We start from the raw sequence: 18,345 nt of genomic DNA on the forward strand, positions 1-18,345 counted from the left end.
TTCTCGGATCAAAATTAATATAAAACAACGTAAATATGATATTAATATATAATATTTGAATACTAAATATAATATATGTTTTTTAATACCCAAATATGTATATCAAATAATGCTATCAATGACTCATTTTTTTTTGGATAAAAATCGATAGAAGCCATTAAAAAATATGATATTAATATATGATATTTGAGTATCAAATATTTGAAATATGATGTTATGAATTATTTTTGAGTATACATGTATATGATCTCATGTCGTAAAAATTGAAAATATCATTTTAAATAAAAATAATTTTTTTAAAAAAAATTAGTTTATTCTCGTCTCACGAGTCAGGGTTTTTATTAAAAATAATTTAAATTTTAAATTTTTTTTCAAAAATACTTTTAAAAAAAATATGTTTCAAAACTACCTCAATCCACTGATGAGAAGAGCGGACGCTGCCTACGTGACAAAGCGCGGACGCTGCTCCACGTAGGAGCGTCCGCGCTTGTCATGCGCGGACGCTCCAACGTGGAGCGTCCCCTCTTCTCTCATGCCACGTGGCCCTTATTGATTGGTCCAAGCATTATGATTGTCGATTCTTATCTTCTTCCTCATCCTCTTTTTTCCTCCATTTATCTTCCTCTGTCGTGCTCTCGTTTATCATTTCATTTCCTACGCACAATATTTTTTGAAGAAGTTGAGAAGATCTACAGCATTTTTCAAAAATGGCAGATAATAGAAATCCATATTTATCTTTCACATTTTCAATGATGTACTTAATCTCGTACGAAGGATCACAACGAACAACTCCCAATAGCGTATGTGCCACCATCTCACTGCTCAAGTTCTTATGGTCTATACCAACAGACGTAGATATACATGTGTGAGGCCTGCCATATTTTGTTATTTTCCAATAACCTGTCTTGGCCTTCAATGAAGCGCGCAGTCCCCATCGACAAATGACCGTAGAAGAATTATTTTTACAACGTAACTTCAACAAACTGCGTGTGCTATCCTCGACACGGTACTCACGCCTGACAACTCTGACAGAATAATCCTTCACATATGCAATAAGATCATTCTTATCTTTAAATAACATGTTGACGCGTAATTCACCTCTATCCGGATTGTAATAGCTTGATTGCTCTCCACAAGGAACATCGACAGAATCAGGATGCTCTTCCCCAAAAAATTTATTGAAAAATGATGGTATTTCAGAAGTGTTTGACAGAAATGGTACGGTCTGCCTCTGCAATGTGTCACGTGGTGGTTGTCGAGATGATGTCCCCTCATCAGGATTCGTAAAAATATTCACTTCATCATCAACATTCGCATCGTCTTCTTCAGACTCGTTGTATGATATATCGGGTTCAGAATCAGTCCTCCAAATATAATCATTATTGGCCTCATCCGGACAACGAGCACTCGTATGTAATGTTGGATTCGGCCAATATGGAACATTATTTTGTTCCGACGAAACATTTAAAATTTGATCCCAAGGCCCACTTACATCATCGAAACTCATATTACCGAGTCCTTCAGTAACCTGTGGAACATAAGATTCTTGCTCCTGGAAACCACCATATGTAGACGTACCGGGTTGGTTACAAAAACCTGAATCGGATGCATGTGGAACGTACGATTCAGGATCATCAAATACAACATTATTCTCAATTGAATTTGCTTCCACGTACAGATGAAAAACATGCATATTGTCACATTACATTATAAACTGTAAAACATCGTCATCAACGAGATTGACTTGAATTTCATGCCAAGATGCTCTCTCCATGAATGAATACTTGGTTGACATCTTCAAAACAAAATTCGCTGGATCGATTGCTAACATTTTATGCACAACTTCAACTAAATCCATCAAATTAATGGATCGTGATACTCGTATCGGTCTAACAAATGGAATGCTATATTCAATCGATTCATTATTGCTAACTACATGATCACCAAAATATAAGAGTACGTCGATGTTAGACATTTTTCACTGAGATTGGAGAAAAATTCAAAGAGAAGTGAGGGAAAATTTATGAGAATTGTTAACTGATTCAATCGAAAATTTTTCAATTATATAGGACTCGTTTCTCTATTATTGGTCTTCACGTGAAATTTTCAGAGTCTTGTTTTCTCAACTTTCACGTGAATTGTTCAGGAATCGTTCGTACATTATGTTTGTTCGTACATAATAAAGACATAAGAATGGGTCAAGACGAAACGATTGGTGCAGAAAAATCGATAAAAGTGAAAACAAAAAAAAATATAATACAACGTCCGCGTTTGGTACCAAGCGCGGACGCTGCTCCACGTTGGAGCGTCCGCTGATGACAAGCGCGGACACTCCTACGTGGTGCAGCGTCCGCGCTTACTCCTACGTGGAGCAGCGTCCGCGCTTACAAAGCATGGACGCTCCTACACGTAGGCAGCGTCCGCTCTTCTCATCAGCGGATTGAGGTAGTTTTGAAACATATTTTTTTTAAAAAAATATTTTTGAAAAAAAATTTAAAATTTAAATTATTTTTAATAAAAACCCCACGAGTCAAGACATTGAAAGAGTTTCAAATATTTTACCACATAAAATTTGTATTTAATTCAAGCAAGTAAAGGAAAATAATACATCCCTAAATTGAACGATAACTTCGATTTCGAATAAATCCAAATGAATATCAGCATCATATGATATTATTTTAGCCATAAATTAAATACAAGGATATTTAAATCCACATTTTTAAAAAATACAATTGATTTGTTGTTTTTGAATAAATATACAATTTAATTTTAGTCCATCTATAACAACTGAATTTATGTTGTTGGTCTGCCAGCTCAAAACTTAGATTATTAGAATTATGAATCATGCTATATGCATAACGAAATTTGTAAAATAAATATTATATTAAAAAAAATCGATACAAAATTCAATTTATCAAAATCACATTAAAAATTCCATCTAAAATCTTATGGAATAATAAAAAAAAAACTTATGATATAATCGTTATAACTATCGATATATGATATATGTGTAGTGTGGTGCTTTTAATATTACTGAGTGAGTCTTATTCACAATAAAAAGTAATACGCTTAGCATAAAAAGTAATAATTTTTCATGAATGACTCAAATAAAAGATTCGTCTCACAAATAAAACTCGTAGAGATCGTCTCACACAAATTTTTATTATAATAGAATATTCTGCTTAGCTTTGCAAATGAGAATTGAGTAGCCATCGGCCATCAGTGAACGGGCCCGGGCCCACTTGATTATCCCTTTGGCATCTATTTAAATCCCTCGGTATCTATATTATATTATTTCAAAATATAATTATTATATATTTAATTTAACAATAATTAATTAAAGTTTGCGGCCCCTTTTATTGTAATTATCCGAGCCTTTGAGTCAAAGCAAACTTAACAAGTTGTAAAAAGATAGGTATTATTAGTGCTATCATGTTATATAATCATCTTGCTATTACTTTTCTCAGTACAATTTAAATAATGTTTATTTATCGTGGATCTAGAATAATAAATACAGTTTTGACATGTACGATGTTCATTTACGTGCTCATTATTGATGTAATAATGTACAATTTTGATATGTTTAATCACTTATGATATAGTGAGTGTTACTCGCTGAACAATTCATTGTCATGTGATTATTATTATGATAGCTGTGTTTTAATAGCAATTAGTTATTACATACTCGAGTGTCACAGTGAAGGTCAATAAAAATATAAAAAAATTGTTTATTTTGATTGAATATAAAGAGATTATATTTTTTTTGAGAAAAATAATAAATAATTTTCATCCAAAACAAACCCTTATAAACACTAATTTTTTAATGAACAATCATAAAACCAAACATGATGATGGATGCAATGATCTTGATTGCATGCAACATACATGCTAAAATTTTATGAACAATTGTAAAACCGAATCAAAGCGAACGATAAACACCCTTAATTGTCAGTAAATATAATTTATATTAATACTTGCTTTAAAACCAATTGGTTTTACATCCTCTCCTTCGTGTGCTTCTAAATCTCTATCTATTATCCATGCTCTATTATAAAACAACAAAGGTGGATATAAACTAATTTGTAAACTTTTATGTTCAATATTTGCCAAAATAAAGGATATTTAAATTAAATGATTGGTTGATAAGCTAAATTAATCTCCAAATTCTCTTAACCTCTATGTTATGTTTTACAATAGTAACAATAACATCCATGCAAAAAGATAGAGAAATAAAAGAACGGGAAAATGGCTCTGTAAATTGTAGTCCTCTTTTCTATTTCAGTTAGATCAAAAACAGGAGTTATATATTTACAATTACCAAGGATAAAAGAGTAAAAAAGAATAACAAGTTAGTTACAACGGAAGATAAATCTAGGGGCTTCTAGATGATGGAGTTGTGATCTTCTGCATGTGTGAGTATATGGCTTCTTGTGTGGTCGGTTTCTGATGTTCCTTAACATTCCCCCGCAAGGTCAGCGTTGGTTTGTCCAAAATGCTGAGCTTGGATCGAAATCGATGAAAATTGTGATAGGCTAATGGTTTTGTGAAGACATCTGCAATTTGATCAGAGGAGGGAACAAACTGAACATTGAGTTGCTTAGCCAGAACTTTTTCACAAACAAAGAAGAGATCTAACTCAAAATGTTTAGATTTAGAATGTAGTACATGATTTGCAGTCAACGATATTGTACTAATATTGTCACACCATAGGATGGGTGAAACACGGCTGTTAATATGAAGTTCAGTGAGCAGAGACTGAAGCCATAGTAATTCTGAAGTGGCATTTGCAAGGCTACGATATTCTGCTTCAGTACTTGAACGGGAAACAACCGATTGTTTCTTTGAGCACCAGGTGATAGGTGAGTTGCCGAGAAACCAGCAAAATCCAGATGTTGAACGCCTGTCATCAGGATCATTGGCCCAATCCGCATCACAAAAACCATGAAGAGAGAGCTTAGAGGCAGCAGTAAGATGAAGTCCATGAGTTGAGGTTCCATTAAGATAACGAAGGATGTGCTTAACAGCCTTCCAATGAGAAAGACAAGGACTTTGCATGTACTGACAAGCTTTATTCACACTGTATGCGATATCTGGTCGTGTTATGGTGAGATATTGAAGAGCACCCACAATGCTAAGATACAGTGTTGCATCAGAAAAATATTATGCATCTTTGGAAGAAAGTTTTAACCCAGATACCATAGGAGTGGGTAATGATTTTGCTTTGTCCATATTCGTTTTTTTTTCAGTAGATCATGTATGTATTTAGTTTGAGACAAGAATAAGCCGGTAGAAGAGGGCCTTGAGACTTCAATGCCTAGAAAATACGAGAGATTGCCCAAATGTTTCAAGGAGAATTTCGAATTTAATTGACATATAAGATCCTGGATTGGAGCAGCCTTGTTACCTGTGATTATAATGTCATCGACATAAACCAAGATATAGATAATCAAACATTTTGCATGTTTAACAAAGAGAGATGCATCGGCCTTTGATTGGATGAATCCAAGTGTATCAGGGCAAATCTCAGCTTGTCAAACCAAGCACGAGGGGCTTGTTTGAGCCCATAGATCGCTTTGTGCAGTTGACACACAAGTTGTTTACCATGACAATGTTGTTCGAAGCCAGGAGGCTGCTGCATATAGATAAGCTCATTAAGAGTACCATTGAGAAAAGCATTATCAACATCAAGTTGTTGAATAGACCATCCGTAAGAAAGAGCAATGGTGAGAACAACACGAATTGTGGTAGTCTTTATAACTGGACTGAATGTCTCAGTGTAATCGAGTCCAGCAGTTTGCGAATATCCCTTAGCAACAAGGCGAGCTTTGTACCGGGCCACAGTTCCATCGGGATGTGTTTTGATTTTAAAAACCCACTTGCATCCAATGATTGGTGTGTTGGTTGGTGCTGGAACTAGAACCCGAGTTTTATTTTGGATTAAAGCGTTGTATTCAGCTTTCATAGCATGACACCAAGCTGGATGTGCTAAGGCATCATGTGTAGTGGCTGGTTCATGTATAGATGTAAGTTGAGAAGTGTACACCTTTGGTTTGAAAATACCTGCTTTGGACCGAGTGACCATGGAGTGCACATTCGTAGAGGGAGGAACATATTGCTCATCAGGGGAAGAAATAGGGAGGGAAGGTGATGAGTTTGAATTGTGTGCTGGAGGTGAAAAGGAAATCTCGGAGGTGTTGTTGGGAGGGGCAGGAGTTGGGGAGGGTGAGTGAAATGGAGAGTGGAACGAAGAGGTGACAGGAAGAATTGGTAAAGGAAGATTGGAAGTCTCTGTATGAAGAGATTTTTCAGAATGAGTAACGAGAAAAGGAAAAGAAGACTCGTCAAACTTAACATGGCGAGAAATGTAGATACAACCATCTTGACTGAGGCATTTATACCCTTTATGTTTGTTGCTATGGCCAACAAAGGTGCATGGTTTAGACTTAAACTCAAGTTTATGGGCATTGTAGACTCGAAGATAGGGAAAACACAAGCACCCAAAAACACGAAGAAGGGAATAATCTGGGTCAAGATTAGATAATTTCTTGAGAGTAGCAGCTCCTTGAATGGCAGAATTAGGAAGACGATTAATGAGAAAAACGGCGGTGGAAAAAGCATCGTCCCAAAATTTTATAGGCATGTGAGCATGAGCAAGGAGAGAAAGACCAACATCAACTATGTGACGGTGCTTTCTTTCGACAACACCATTTTGTTGTGAAGTGTGTGGACAAGAGAGACGATGATGAATCCCATATTTTTGGAAGAAGGGAGTTAACGGTCTATATTCACCACCCCAATCAGTTTGAAGAATTTTGATTTTGGTATCATATTGTAGTTCAGCATGGGTCTTAAATTGTTGGAAAATTTGGAACACCTCAGATTTAGCTTTGAGAAAGTATATCCAGGTGTATCGACTATAGGCATCCACAAAACTGACGTAATATTTAAAGCAATTAGTTGAAGTGGTGTAAGCAGGACCCCATACATCAGAATATATTAACTGAAGTGGCTTGTTGTAACAGGTTAAGGACGAAGGAAATGGAAGGCGATGACTTTTGCCTAATTCACAAGATGGGCAGAAAGCAAATTTTTCATTTCTTGAGAAAGAGATATTACAATTGGATAAAATGTGCTTTACAGTGGAAAGCATTGGATGGCCTAATCTATAATTCCATTGATTAAGTGTTGAGGGTGCCACTTCAGTTAGTTGGTGAAACTTGTTCACTTGATTGAAGAAATAGACCGCTGGGAAAGGAGGGGTATGCACGTTGGTAGAAGAGTGAGTAGATGAGCTAGCTGGTTTGCCCAAGGGGAACTTATAAAGGCCTTCATGTAAGGTGCCTTTGAGGAGGGTGGTTCCCGTCACTAGGTCCTTCACAACACAAAAAGAGGGATGAAACTCAAAATAGACATCATTGTCTTGAGCAAATTTGCTAACGCTAAGCAAGTTTTTTGATATATGAGGGACTCGAAGAAGATGATTCGAGAATAATGTGTGGTTCGAATCATGAGTCAAAAAGGATGAAGAACCAATATGAGTGATAGGCAAACCTGTTCCATTCCCCATGAGAACTTTACCTCCGCCGGTGTATTCAGAACTGAGAGCCAGGTTAGCGAGATCATTAGTTACATGGTGAGAAGCTCCAGAATCCGGGAACCACCAGTCATCATTGAGATTCTCTGAGTTCGCCACAGCCACTGCAGCAGTTAGTGGTGTTTCAGACTTATTAGAAGAAGGATGTGTGTAGTGATTTCCTGAATTTCGTGGCTGTGAAATGAATTTTTTCTTGTCAAAACGATAATAGCATTTCTCTGCAATGTGGCCAGAGTATCCACAAATCTGACAAATAGGACGATTGTTGCTATTAGACCAGCTTCGTCGACCACCCCGCACAAATCGTCCACGACCTCTGCCACGAGAGGGAGAGCTATAAGATGATGATGATGGACGACCTTTGCCAGGAGTGAAAGTAGAGAGGTTGGCTGTAGGTGTGGTGCCATCCATATTGATAGTGTATGACTCAATACGCCCTTCATGAGATAAAAGAAGAGCACTAGCCTCTGAAGGGGAAATTTGTTCGACTCGAGAGGTGACATGAACAACGACCGAGTCGTATTCCATTCCAACACCACCCAAAATGTAGAGAACCTGATCATCATCTGATATATGATGCCCGCACGCAGCAAGTGAGTCAACATAATTTTTCATTTTGCCAAGATAATCCTTCATGCTAAGGCTGCCTTTCTTGAGGGTCTGTAGTTGGAGTTTGTATTGCATCATTCTCGCTTTTGAGCGAGTAGCAAACAGGGTAGAAATTCGAATCCAGACTTGAGCAGACGAGGAACACCCAATCATCTGACTCTGAATTCCTTCAGTCATGGAGGCCAGAAGGAATGACCGAAGGAATGAAAAAAGAAGTTGATCCTGCCTGGACCAAGCAAGGTGAAGAGGATTCGGAATATCAGTGCCATTTTCACCGGGTATGAAGCTGGGTGGGATGGGTGATTGAGGATCGAGATACATATCAAGACCCAGTCCTCGAATTTCGGCCAGCACTTGGAGCTGCCAGAGGAGAAAATTATCATCGGTGAGTTTGGTGGGATTGATTTGGTTGGAGGGATTTAAGATCATGAGGTTAGTGTTGAGATTGGATGCTGTGACTGAGCTTGATTCTCCATGTAAGGTGGCTTCCGCCATTAATGCTCTGATACCAAGATAGAGAAATAAAAGAACGAGAAAATGGCTCTGTAAATTGTAGTCCTCTTTTCTATTTCAGTTAGATCAAAAACAAGAGTTATATATTTACAATTACCAAGGATAAAAGAGTAAAAAAGAATAACAAGTTAGTTACAACGGAAGATAAATCTAGGGGCTTCTAGATGATGGAGTTGTGATCTTCTGCATGTGTGAGTATATGGCTTCTTGTGTGGTCGGTTTCTGATGTTCCTTAACACAAAATATCAATTTTATTTGTTTTTATATTTTACGTAACAAGTAGTATACGAGGTAACCACTATCTTTCAGCACAAAAATATTTGTGAGACGATCTCGTGAGTTAGTTTTATGATACATATCTTCAATTTGAATTATCAATGAGAAAATATTATTTATTATCAGAAATATGAAAATGATTGATCAATCTCACAAATAAAGATCATCTCACAAAAATCTAGTTTTATTTTTTGCATATAAGATTTTTGTATTATTATCCAAGGAGGAGCCTCCAAGGCTCACACACACGAAAAGCCCCCTCGAATAAAATAGCCACGTAGTGAAAATTGTGCCTAATAATAATAATAAGTAAGAAATATTAGAGTTCCTGAAAGAATATCAACAGGTGATTTCCCATTGGAACTCCTCTGTCGCTCTCCAAATTGCAAGCAACTTCTCTCTTCTTTTTATTCAGATCTCTCAATTTTTCTCTTTTTGATTATCCTTCTACCTGGTTAGCGCTTGGATGATATAATCAATTGTCAGATATTTAAAAAATCTAAAATAATCTTTTTCCCCTGAATTTTCAATTTTCTGACTCTGTTGTTTGCCCAGAATTTCCTTTACATGCAATGCATACATTTGTCTTTTTAGGGGAATTTGTTGGTGGGTTTTTCTTTGATTTGATTTTTAATGATCATTGACGACTTTTTGAGCGTATCTCAAAGTTAGGGTTTTTCACCAATTTTTTTGGTAATTTTATATATGTTCATCCAGTTATTTTGTTTGCAGGAGTTCCAAGTTAGATTGTGGAATCTATTAAAGGTGGGTGGACACATGCTAAAGCTTGGAACTTTTTGGTGATTCAAAGATGATTTTTTTAAAAAATTATTGTTTTTCATGTTCCGCCTCATAAGTTTTCAATGACATGATTGACCGGGACTTCTTGATCATTTTCGGTAGTCAATAATGCAACCATTTTTTTGAAGGTAGGGAGAGGGGGTATGCTGGTTGTGATTCATGTGTTTGCTTGTTTGTCGGGTTATCAAAGAAGAGAGAAACTTTGATGAAATTAAACGAAGAAATTTTTTCCATAAATGACTGTATTTAGCATAATCAAAGTTGAAATTATATATGATGTAACTTTTATGTCTGGAATCTTTGGAGATGCATTTATATTCTTCTTACCAAAGTACGTGGTCTTTGATTATGAGGTATTTGTTTGATGTGTGTAAAGCTTTGTTATGCTGTTATCACTTAGCTCAAATTTATTATATTTTGTTTTCATGGGATTCGCTGTAACGGTATAGTTAAATGATACAACAGTTGGTGGAAATAGTTAATCACGAACACGTAAGCTTAGTCGTTTCCATTAATCATGGGCAATGGACTTTCCACCGCTTCCCAATTCCATGTTCTATTTTTAGACATATGAAGAATGGATTGGTCATCTATTCAATGCGATTCTACTGTTATTAGATTATTGTTACTTATTAAATACGAGGAGCATTTGGATAGTGACCAAATTCCTGTTATGTTTTTCTCTCTCTCGCTGTTATAATAATTTTTTTGGGACTTTTATAGCTCTTTTCCTTCCCAGTGTACCAATTTTTTATGTATCTGTTTTCATAGAGAAGTTAAATGTTTAGAGTTGACATTCTGTTGGATATTCACTTGTCACACACATTTGATGAAAAGTCGCAAATTTTATATTCTTCATCTGCAAATGATATTTTGGAAACTTTGACTTGATTTTCAAGTCTGCTGCCCTTCCATACTGTCACGTGTCTGTCCGTCTGTGAATAGTAGCTCTTCGTTTGAAGTCTCAAGTTTGTTGGGGATTTTATTGTAGTGGTTTGTCAATTATAACTCCATAAACTGAATTTGCCACTGATATTTATGTGGTAAGTATTTTCTATCTTCAATGGAACATATCTTATTTGATGTACAAATGCAGCTTAATTACTTAATGCTTTCATTTGACAAATTTACCAGTTTTGTTTTAAAAATTTGCTCTAGGCTTGTGCATTAATCTGTTTCCTGCTCAAATGTGAATTGCCATTATCATCATGAAGCTATTTAGGGTCAAGATTCAAATAAAAACTTTGGAGAACAAGCATGTAATATGATGTGCCGAAATTATTAAGGGCAGTTCCTAATTTTGTAACTTAAACTATCTTGTGGGGAAACTGAATTTTTTCCACTATCGACCATTTTCATCTGCTAATAAGACGTGTTTTAAACTCAATAGTCGGCATTTACAACTTCGCTTAACCATGTGCGTGGTTGAATGAATTAATTGTGATTGCAATGTAACAAAACAAATCATTTTGATGTCAAAATGCTAGAATAAGAGGGATTTCATAAAAGGGGGAAGAGAGAGGATTAGAACTTGTCTTAGGAGCATTTGAAGAATGTTTTGTATTGGACACTGGAGAAATGATATTTTCTGTTGTGACTTCTATTGTACAGAAACTCTTTCTATATCATATTCGTATTTTTTTTATCTTTCATCCTAAGAGATCTTTTGGATCTTATGGTGCCCCCATCAAATTTACATTTTTATATTTATTTGACTACCACAAGATGCAGCGTCTCATTTCCATGACTGTCATGCTCTTTGTTTTCTCGCTGTTAATTGGAATTGTGTTCCTTTGCAGTGTAGATTGACTTTATTCCTCTGTCCCCTAATCCGAACATCATTTTCGGGTGTACTATTGTCTTGAGTGTGGGGGTGTAGGAGTGCGTGATTATTAGTGTGAATCAGTGGGAAAGCAAGTTGTTTTCGTTATTATTTGTGCCAACTGCCAACATCAATGTTGAACCCATGGGCCATGGCATCTTCTTAAGGTAGAGTTTGTGAATTTAGTATGCTTTGCTATATGCCCAATATTTGTTGGTTGATCCCTGGTGAATTGACCCACTTTTTTGTTTGCCGAGTTTAATATTTACAATGAAATGAGTATTCTGATTCAATTACTGATTTCTAATTTAAGAGTGTGCGAGTGATGCAGGAAACTCATTCGATATGGGGCACTGGAACACTCAATTCAATGGTCATGTTAATGACTCGGTGTCAGATCCTCAAGGCTATAGCCATTTACATTCTGAACCTTGCATCTTTTATGGGAGTGTAGCAAACTATCCTCAACCCAGTATCCACTCAGTGGCTTCTACTCTGGAAAATCGTCGTAATTTAAATTTTCATCTCATCCCTGAACATCATGACAGTGCTTTATTTTATGGGATGCCTCACTACAATAGTGTCCGGCCTCAGCATTCAACTTCTAATCTTGATTTAGCCATTACTGCACCATCCAGCCACTTTAATCCTTACTTGGTACCTCCCTCTGGTATTAGGGAGTTCCCTGTTCCAGTGAATCATGGGGCATATGATCAGTTGTCCCTTTCAAGCTCTCAGAGAGACGCTGGTGTTCCTGCAGATGGCTATTTTAGAAACATACCATATGTGGATGGTGTCAGAGCATCATTTAAGAGAAACATTGTGGATGGGGTTCCGACAAATCACCAATATCACGATGCTTCAGCGGGCCCCAGTTCTTCTATTGCCGCTCCATCTGCTCAACCAGCTGAATCTGATGTTACTTCAATGGATGCTGCTTCTTTTCTGGCACCAGAATATGGTGGGAGTGAGCCGGCGTCCGTGGTCGAAAATAGATCTCATCGAATTGTGAGGAACAGACCTGGTTTGATTCGACCTGACTCTGCCCTTGCACATAATACTGGTCATTTGTTAAGAAATTATGTTGCGTCGCCTGTCCAGATTCATGGCAATCCTTGGCTGGACATGCAGTTTGGTGCAAACAATAGTGATATTGGCACCTTTCCATGGACACAAGCTCCCGATTCACCTTATGTGCGTGGTAAAAATCTATCTTTGGATTTATAATTCGTTTCTCTGGCTATTTTGAATTTAATATGTCATCTATCTAATGAGGATCATTTGTTTCCATTTCTTGGCATGTCAGCTGGTGTAAATGGGGCTTGTGTTGATACAGGGAATATAGGCATACAAGGTTATCAAGTGGCGGGCAGTAACATAATTTCAAATGGTTTTTTAAATCCTCCCATTCCTCAAGGCCATCCAAATCCCTATCACCCAACCCCTCCTTTGCAAGCTGTGAGAGGTTACAATGTTAACTTCCCATCACTAGTGGCTACCTCTTCTCGTAGAATCTCGACAATTAGGGCTTCAAATTCTTCCATCAATCCTTATCAAGGTGTCATAGATGCTGGGCCTGCATTTCTAGTTCCTGGTCTACCAACAGGTTTTCAGCTATACCAGCCTCATCAGAGGGATATCACGCTCGACTCCAACGCAAGACACCACAACCTTCCACACTTGAGAGTTCTGCCAGAAGATGTAAGTTTTTGACACCTGAGGGAGGTGGTGGGCGTGGATTAGTGGTTTCTACCAGTTAACATTTTTTATTTTGTTGTTTGCGCCTCCCACCCCTCCATCCCCAAACCACAAGACACACACACTAATAAAGTCCTAAGGTTCACCTTTATCTTTCTTCCTCCGTATTTAACAACATTATTGCCGTGGACTGCCAATTTTCAGGAAGTTGCAGTACTCGACATTCCCGGATACCATGAAGATGAAGCAGGAGGCTCCGTTGATCAGCATATAGATATGCGCTTGGATATAGATCACATGTCTTATGAGGTAATCAGGAAGCAGTTCATGGATGTTTGTTTTTTTCTTGCTTAGGCAAACATGTGATGAAATGACACCGTTTTCTAATATAATAGGAGCTCCTTGCACTTGGAGAACAAATAGGGAGTGTTGGGACCGGATTGCCCAAAGAATTTATTCGAAACAATTTGAAAACGAGAACTTTTACATGCTCAGCATCTTGTATCAACCTTGAAGAGGCAGCTTCCCTGGACGAGCAAATCAATTTCTGCGTTGTATGCCAGGTATTTTTATGAAACTATTTACCGGATGTTAGATCAAACTATCCAACAAGTGACAAGAACTTCTTATCAATTTTTCTGTCAATAAACCAAGGTTGCGATTAAAATCTACCGTATGAAAAACTATAAGTTATGTGTCAGGTTATTTACTAGTTATTATCACTCCATGTTAGGCATGCATGCGTCCCCAAATAAGGACATTTCTTCACCACAAAATATGGACAAATAGAAAGCAGGATCGGATGATACAGAACTCGGAGATTTCCTGTTTCTTTCCCTCTCTGCGATACAAAAATTTGTGCGTTTTGTTAGAACAAATTATTATCATGTACAAGCTGACATAACATGGGAAGAAGAGGATTTGTGCCATGTTGTTCCAAACAAGATATGTTGTTTGAGCTTGGATTACATTTTCGGTGAAAAAATTTGAAGTCTATTACCAGCCCTGGGCTCCTCTCCTTGTTTTTTCGATAATGCTTTATTGTCCTGTTGCCAATGAAATCTGTTACTTATTACTAGTGAAGTAACTGAGTAATTTTTGCAGACCGATTTCAAGAACGGAGAAACCATTGGAACTCTCGACTGTGGACATGAATACCACAGTGGATGCATAGAGAAGTGGTTGCCCGTGAAGAACACTTGTCCCGTATGCAAATCTACAGCCTTAAGCTGCAAGCCAAAAGGTTCATAGTAGAGGACCACCGTCTTTGAATTGGGACTACTTGTGTTTGAATTGGGACTACATGTGTTGTATTTATGTATATACTTTCGGAGACACGACGGGCCTCCAAACATTTCTGGCCTTGTGTCTCTGCCTTTAAACTGTACAAGCTCTCATTGTTTGTTGAATTGCATGAATGCTGCATCAACGTTAAGTTAAATTACAGATTACATATGAGATACACTAATGATTTTTTAGCACGAGTACTGAACTTTGAACGTGGAGATTCTATAAGGTGTTAGTCTTCTTTACTTTGGTGATTCCCGTCTAGATAAATACGGTTTTTACAAGAATATAAGCTTTCCCAAGTATTGAATTTGGCATCCAACATAAAACCATGTATACATAGTTATCTAAATTAATAATTAATAACGAATTAAATATAATTTTTAAAATCAATCAATTCATGTCCATGTGCAAAACCTAGATTACATTCAAATCATCGACGGGATTTAAAATCATTAAAGTCTGAATGGTGTACAGACATGCATGGTGTCGAAAAGTAACAAAGCTAGAGTATCAGAAGGATGAGACTAAATGGAAAATAATACAACACAAGCTCTCAAGAGTCGATGAGCAATACGATACAGATGGGTAAAGCTAATGTCTGCATTTCTAGCTCCAAAATTGAAAGAAACCAGCCTCTCAAGAACCTGAGTGTTGAGAGAGTAGCGAGCACAAATGAAACCATCGACGTCTCATTCCTGGATTATAAGGACAATCCAACGCCAAGTTAACAACAAGTTGGTGATCATACGGAACAGCAGCCCATCCTTTTCACAGCAGAAACATCATCCTTGTTCCCGACATTTATAGTTTGCCCTTTGGGCAAGGCTGCAGGATCATCTCCAATATCAAGTGCTTTACGACTAACCACATGGTATATTTGGGTGAGTACTTCAGTGAAAGCATTCTCAACATTCATCGACTCAAGCGCAGATGTCTCCATAAAATAGGTTTTCTCCCTCTCAGCAAAAGCTTTGCCATCCTCGGTGGAAACAGCACGTAGGTGACGTAAATCTGCCTTGTTGCCCACAAGCATGATTACAATGTTCTGGTCCGTGTGGTCTCGAAGCTCTTTTAACCATCTCTCAACATTCTCAAATGTGACATGTCTGGTGACATCAAAAACAATTAATGCGCCAACAGCTCCTCTGTAATAGGCACTTGTAATTGCGCGGTATCTGATGGCAGAAAAATAATCATAAGCCTTTTGTGCATATATGCAACAAATAAGCAGCAAAACTGAGAGAATAAATGTTAGTTCAACCAACACCATACAAGTTCCCACTGTTTGATGGTGACAAGGCAAATTTCAGTAGTATGGCCACACTTGCACGAGAATCAAAACCCAGTTCTAAGCACAAATTCCTGAGATCCTAGACAATAACAAGAAGGCACAAAAAAGGGCATTTTCAATGATATGCAAGGTACATGTCTACACATTTGAATAGAAAGCTATTTCATACTTGACCAGCGAATTGATACTAAGTTGCTGACTTGATCTTACAAAACAGTCCGTGTCAATAGAGCTCAGCATCCTATCCCACGAAAGCGCGGCCATTATTGTCAACTAGATCTCGGTCACCGCAATAGAAACCATCTCCTTATTTCACCCCAAAATAAATACATGTTCCATTTGATTAAAAACTGTATGTACATGTAAATGCGGCAGATTTAACTGCATTTTGAAATTTAATTTTCTATTCAGTCTCCATCCTCAAAATCCAATCACATTTTGCTTCGAACCCCCACCAAACACAGATACAACCCCATTTTTTGGAAGTGCTAGAGCTAGTTTAACACCCAAAAGATGAATAAAAAATAAATAAACTCACCATTTTCCAAACACTTCTAACAAACCCTAGCTGCCCCCTCACTAAGTTCAATATAGAAACATCAGTGACTTTCGAAATAAAAAAAATGAAGATGGCAGGAACTATATATAAAACAATAATTACCGACAGTTAAAAAAAATCCAATGTACCTTTCTTGGCCAGCGGTGTCCCAAATCTGGGCCTTGACCACCTTATCGTCAACACGAATGCTGCGCGTGGCGAATTCCACTCCAATAGTTGATTTTGACTCCAAGCTGAATTCATTCCTGGTAAACCTCGACAACAAATTCGATTTTCCGACACCGGAATCGCCGATCAAGACCAGCTTGAAGAGGTAATCGTAGTCATCTTCAGCCCTATATCCCCCCGCCATCTTAAACCAGTCGATCGAACTCCTCAAGCACGTAAATCTTGGCGCAGAATAGAGAACTTTTACGTTAAGATATCATAATATATGCGGGGTTGGGAGGTTGGGTGACGCTAGCTGGAATGAAATGATTGTCACGGTGAGAAATTAATTGCTCCTTTTATCAAAACATAAAATAAAAATTAATATGTCAAAAAACCGCTTTTTCACCAAACATGCCCTCTTCTTTTTTTCTACTTTCAAAAATTAATATTCTAAAACTTTTTTGGTTAATTAATATTTATTTACCCCTTCGACATTTTTAAAAAAATCAAGTATCATAGTCGGTGTCGATACATATTTGGAGTTAATTTACATTTAGTCCTTATCAACGATACATGTTTTATCGTGGTCACCTTCACGGCCTCTTTGATCTATTTTATATATAAAAGGATAGTTTCATATTGTCATTTTTGAGAAAAAGTTGTGTGAGACGATCTCACGAGTCGTATTTGTGAGACATATATCTTATTTGGGTTATCCATGAAAAAATATTATTTTTTATGCTAAAAGTATTACTTTTTATTGTAAATATGGGTAAGATTGACCCGTTTAACAGATTAAGATCCGTGAGACGGTCTCACATGAGACTCACTCTATTTTTTTAAGTATAAACAAAAAAAATTATTTTAATAAAATAATTACTTAAAAATCTGTAATAATAAATTGCATAAACTTTTTTTTTTCAAAACACCAATATTTTAGTTTTAAATTGTATATTTACCTTCCTATTGAATATTGTTCATAAGTTTTTAGATTATCTCACCATTATCTTGTGTAATTATTTTAAATTAATGGTATTATTAAATAAAGATTCTCTGCTAACAAAATATTTAGAGAAGATGATAACCATATAAATGTTAGCCATCATCAAAGATTTTTTATAAAAGAAATATTAGTAGATGTCTAAGTAGATCTCTTATGAGACAGTCTCATAAATCTTTATCCGCGAAACGTGTCAATTATGCTCGTATTTACAATAATAAATAATATTTTTGACATAAAAAATATTATTTTTCATAGACAACCTAAATATAATATATGTCTTATAAAATTAACTTAATATTAAGAGGACGTGTTCGTTTAAATATTTGGACACCAATTTGTACTTTTTTTGACTCTTGTAAGGGCCATATTTAAGCTCATATAAGGTAAGTCGGTTTTATTATCACTCAAATGCTTTAGTTTATTGAAACTTTTAGCAAGCAACTAGGAAATTGAACGTTAGTATTTACGTCAATAATTTACTTGGTATAGAATTTAATAACACACTTTGATGAATAATTATCACATGTTTTGAGTTTGTAAAAAATGATTGATATGATTATGTAAGCAATATTGTTTTATTTTTTGTTTTCTTCCTTCAACTTCACATATAAATACTTATTCATTTTTCATTTCAAAATGACACAAAATCCACAAAATCCTCTCATCTACAATTACAATTGTATAAGTAAAAAATGATTTAGTGTGAGATTTCTTATAGTGTGATTATCTTTTGAAGAAA

General features: G+C 36.4%; 2 protein-coding genes across 11 annotated transcripts; one reads left to right on the plus strand and one right to left on the minus strand.

Moving 5' to 3' along the window:
• The first annotated feature begins 9,344 nt into the window (after positions 1-9,344).
• Positions 9,345-14,791, plus strand: LOC140838477 (probable E3 ubiquitin-protein ligase ZFP1). 10 transcript variants are annotated; one of them, XM_073204816.1, is made up of 8 exons: positions 9,345-9,598; positions 9,725-9,792; positions 11,593-11,782; positions 11,947-12,816; positions 12,922-13,316; positions 13,518-13,622; positions 13,709-13,876; positions 14,418-14,791. In XM_073204816.1, the coding sequence occupies exons 4-8, from the start codon at positions 11,961-11,963 to the stop codon at positions 14,562-14,564; spliced, it is 1,671 nt and encodes a 556-aa protein (XP_073060917.1). In that variant the 5' UTR covers positions 9,345-9,598; positions 9,725-9,792; positions 11,593-11,782; positions 11,947-11,960; the 3' UTR covers positions 14,565-14,791. The 10 variants fall into 10 exon arrangements, with proteins under 10 accessions (XP_073060917.1, XP_073060915.1, XP_073060916.1 ...); XM_073204814.1 differs by having other exon boundaries at positions 9,725-9,757; XM_073204815.1 differs by having other exon boundaries at positions 9,725-9,757; positions 11,598-11,782.
• A 245-nt stretch (positions 14,792-15,036) lies between these two features.
• Positions 15,037-16,943, minus strand: LOC140838479 (ras-related protein Rab11B-like). Its single transcript, XM_073204823.1, has 2 exons — positions 16,582-16,943; positions 15,037-15,778 (listed from the first exon to the last, which is right to left on the minus strand). The coding sequence occupies exons 1-2, from the start codon at positions 16,803-16,805 to the stop codon at positions 15,346-15,348; spliced, it is 657 nt and encodes a 218-aa protein (XP_073060924.1). The 5' UTR covers positions 16,806-16,943; the 3' UTR covers positions 15,037-15,345.
• Positions 16,944-18,345: the final 1,402 nt, after the last annotated feature.

The sequence above is a fragment of the Primulina eburnea genome, chromosome 8, assembly GCF_022965805.1.
Source record: "Primulina eburnea isolate SZY01 chromosome 8, ASM2296580v1, whole genome shotgun sequence".
Lineage (NCBI taxonomy): Eukaryota > Viridiplantae > Streptophyta > Magnoliopsida > Lamiales > Gesneriaceae > Primulina > Primulina eburnea.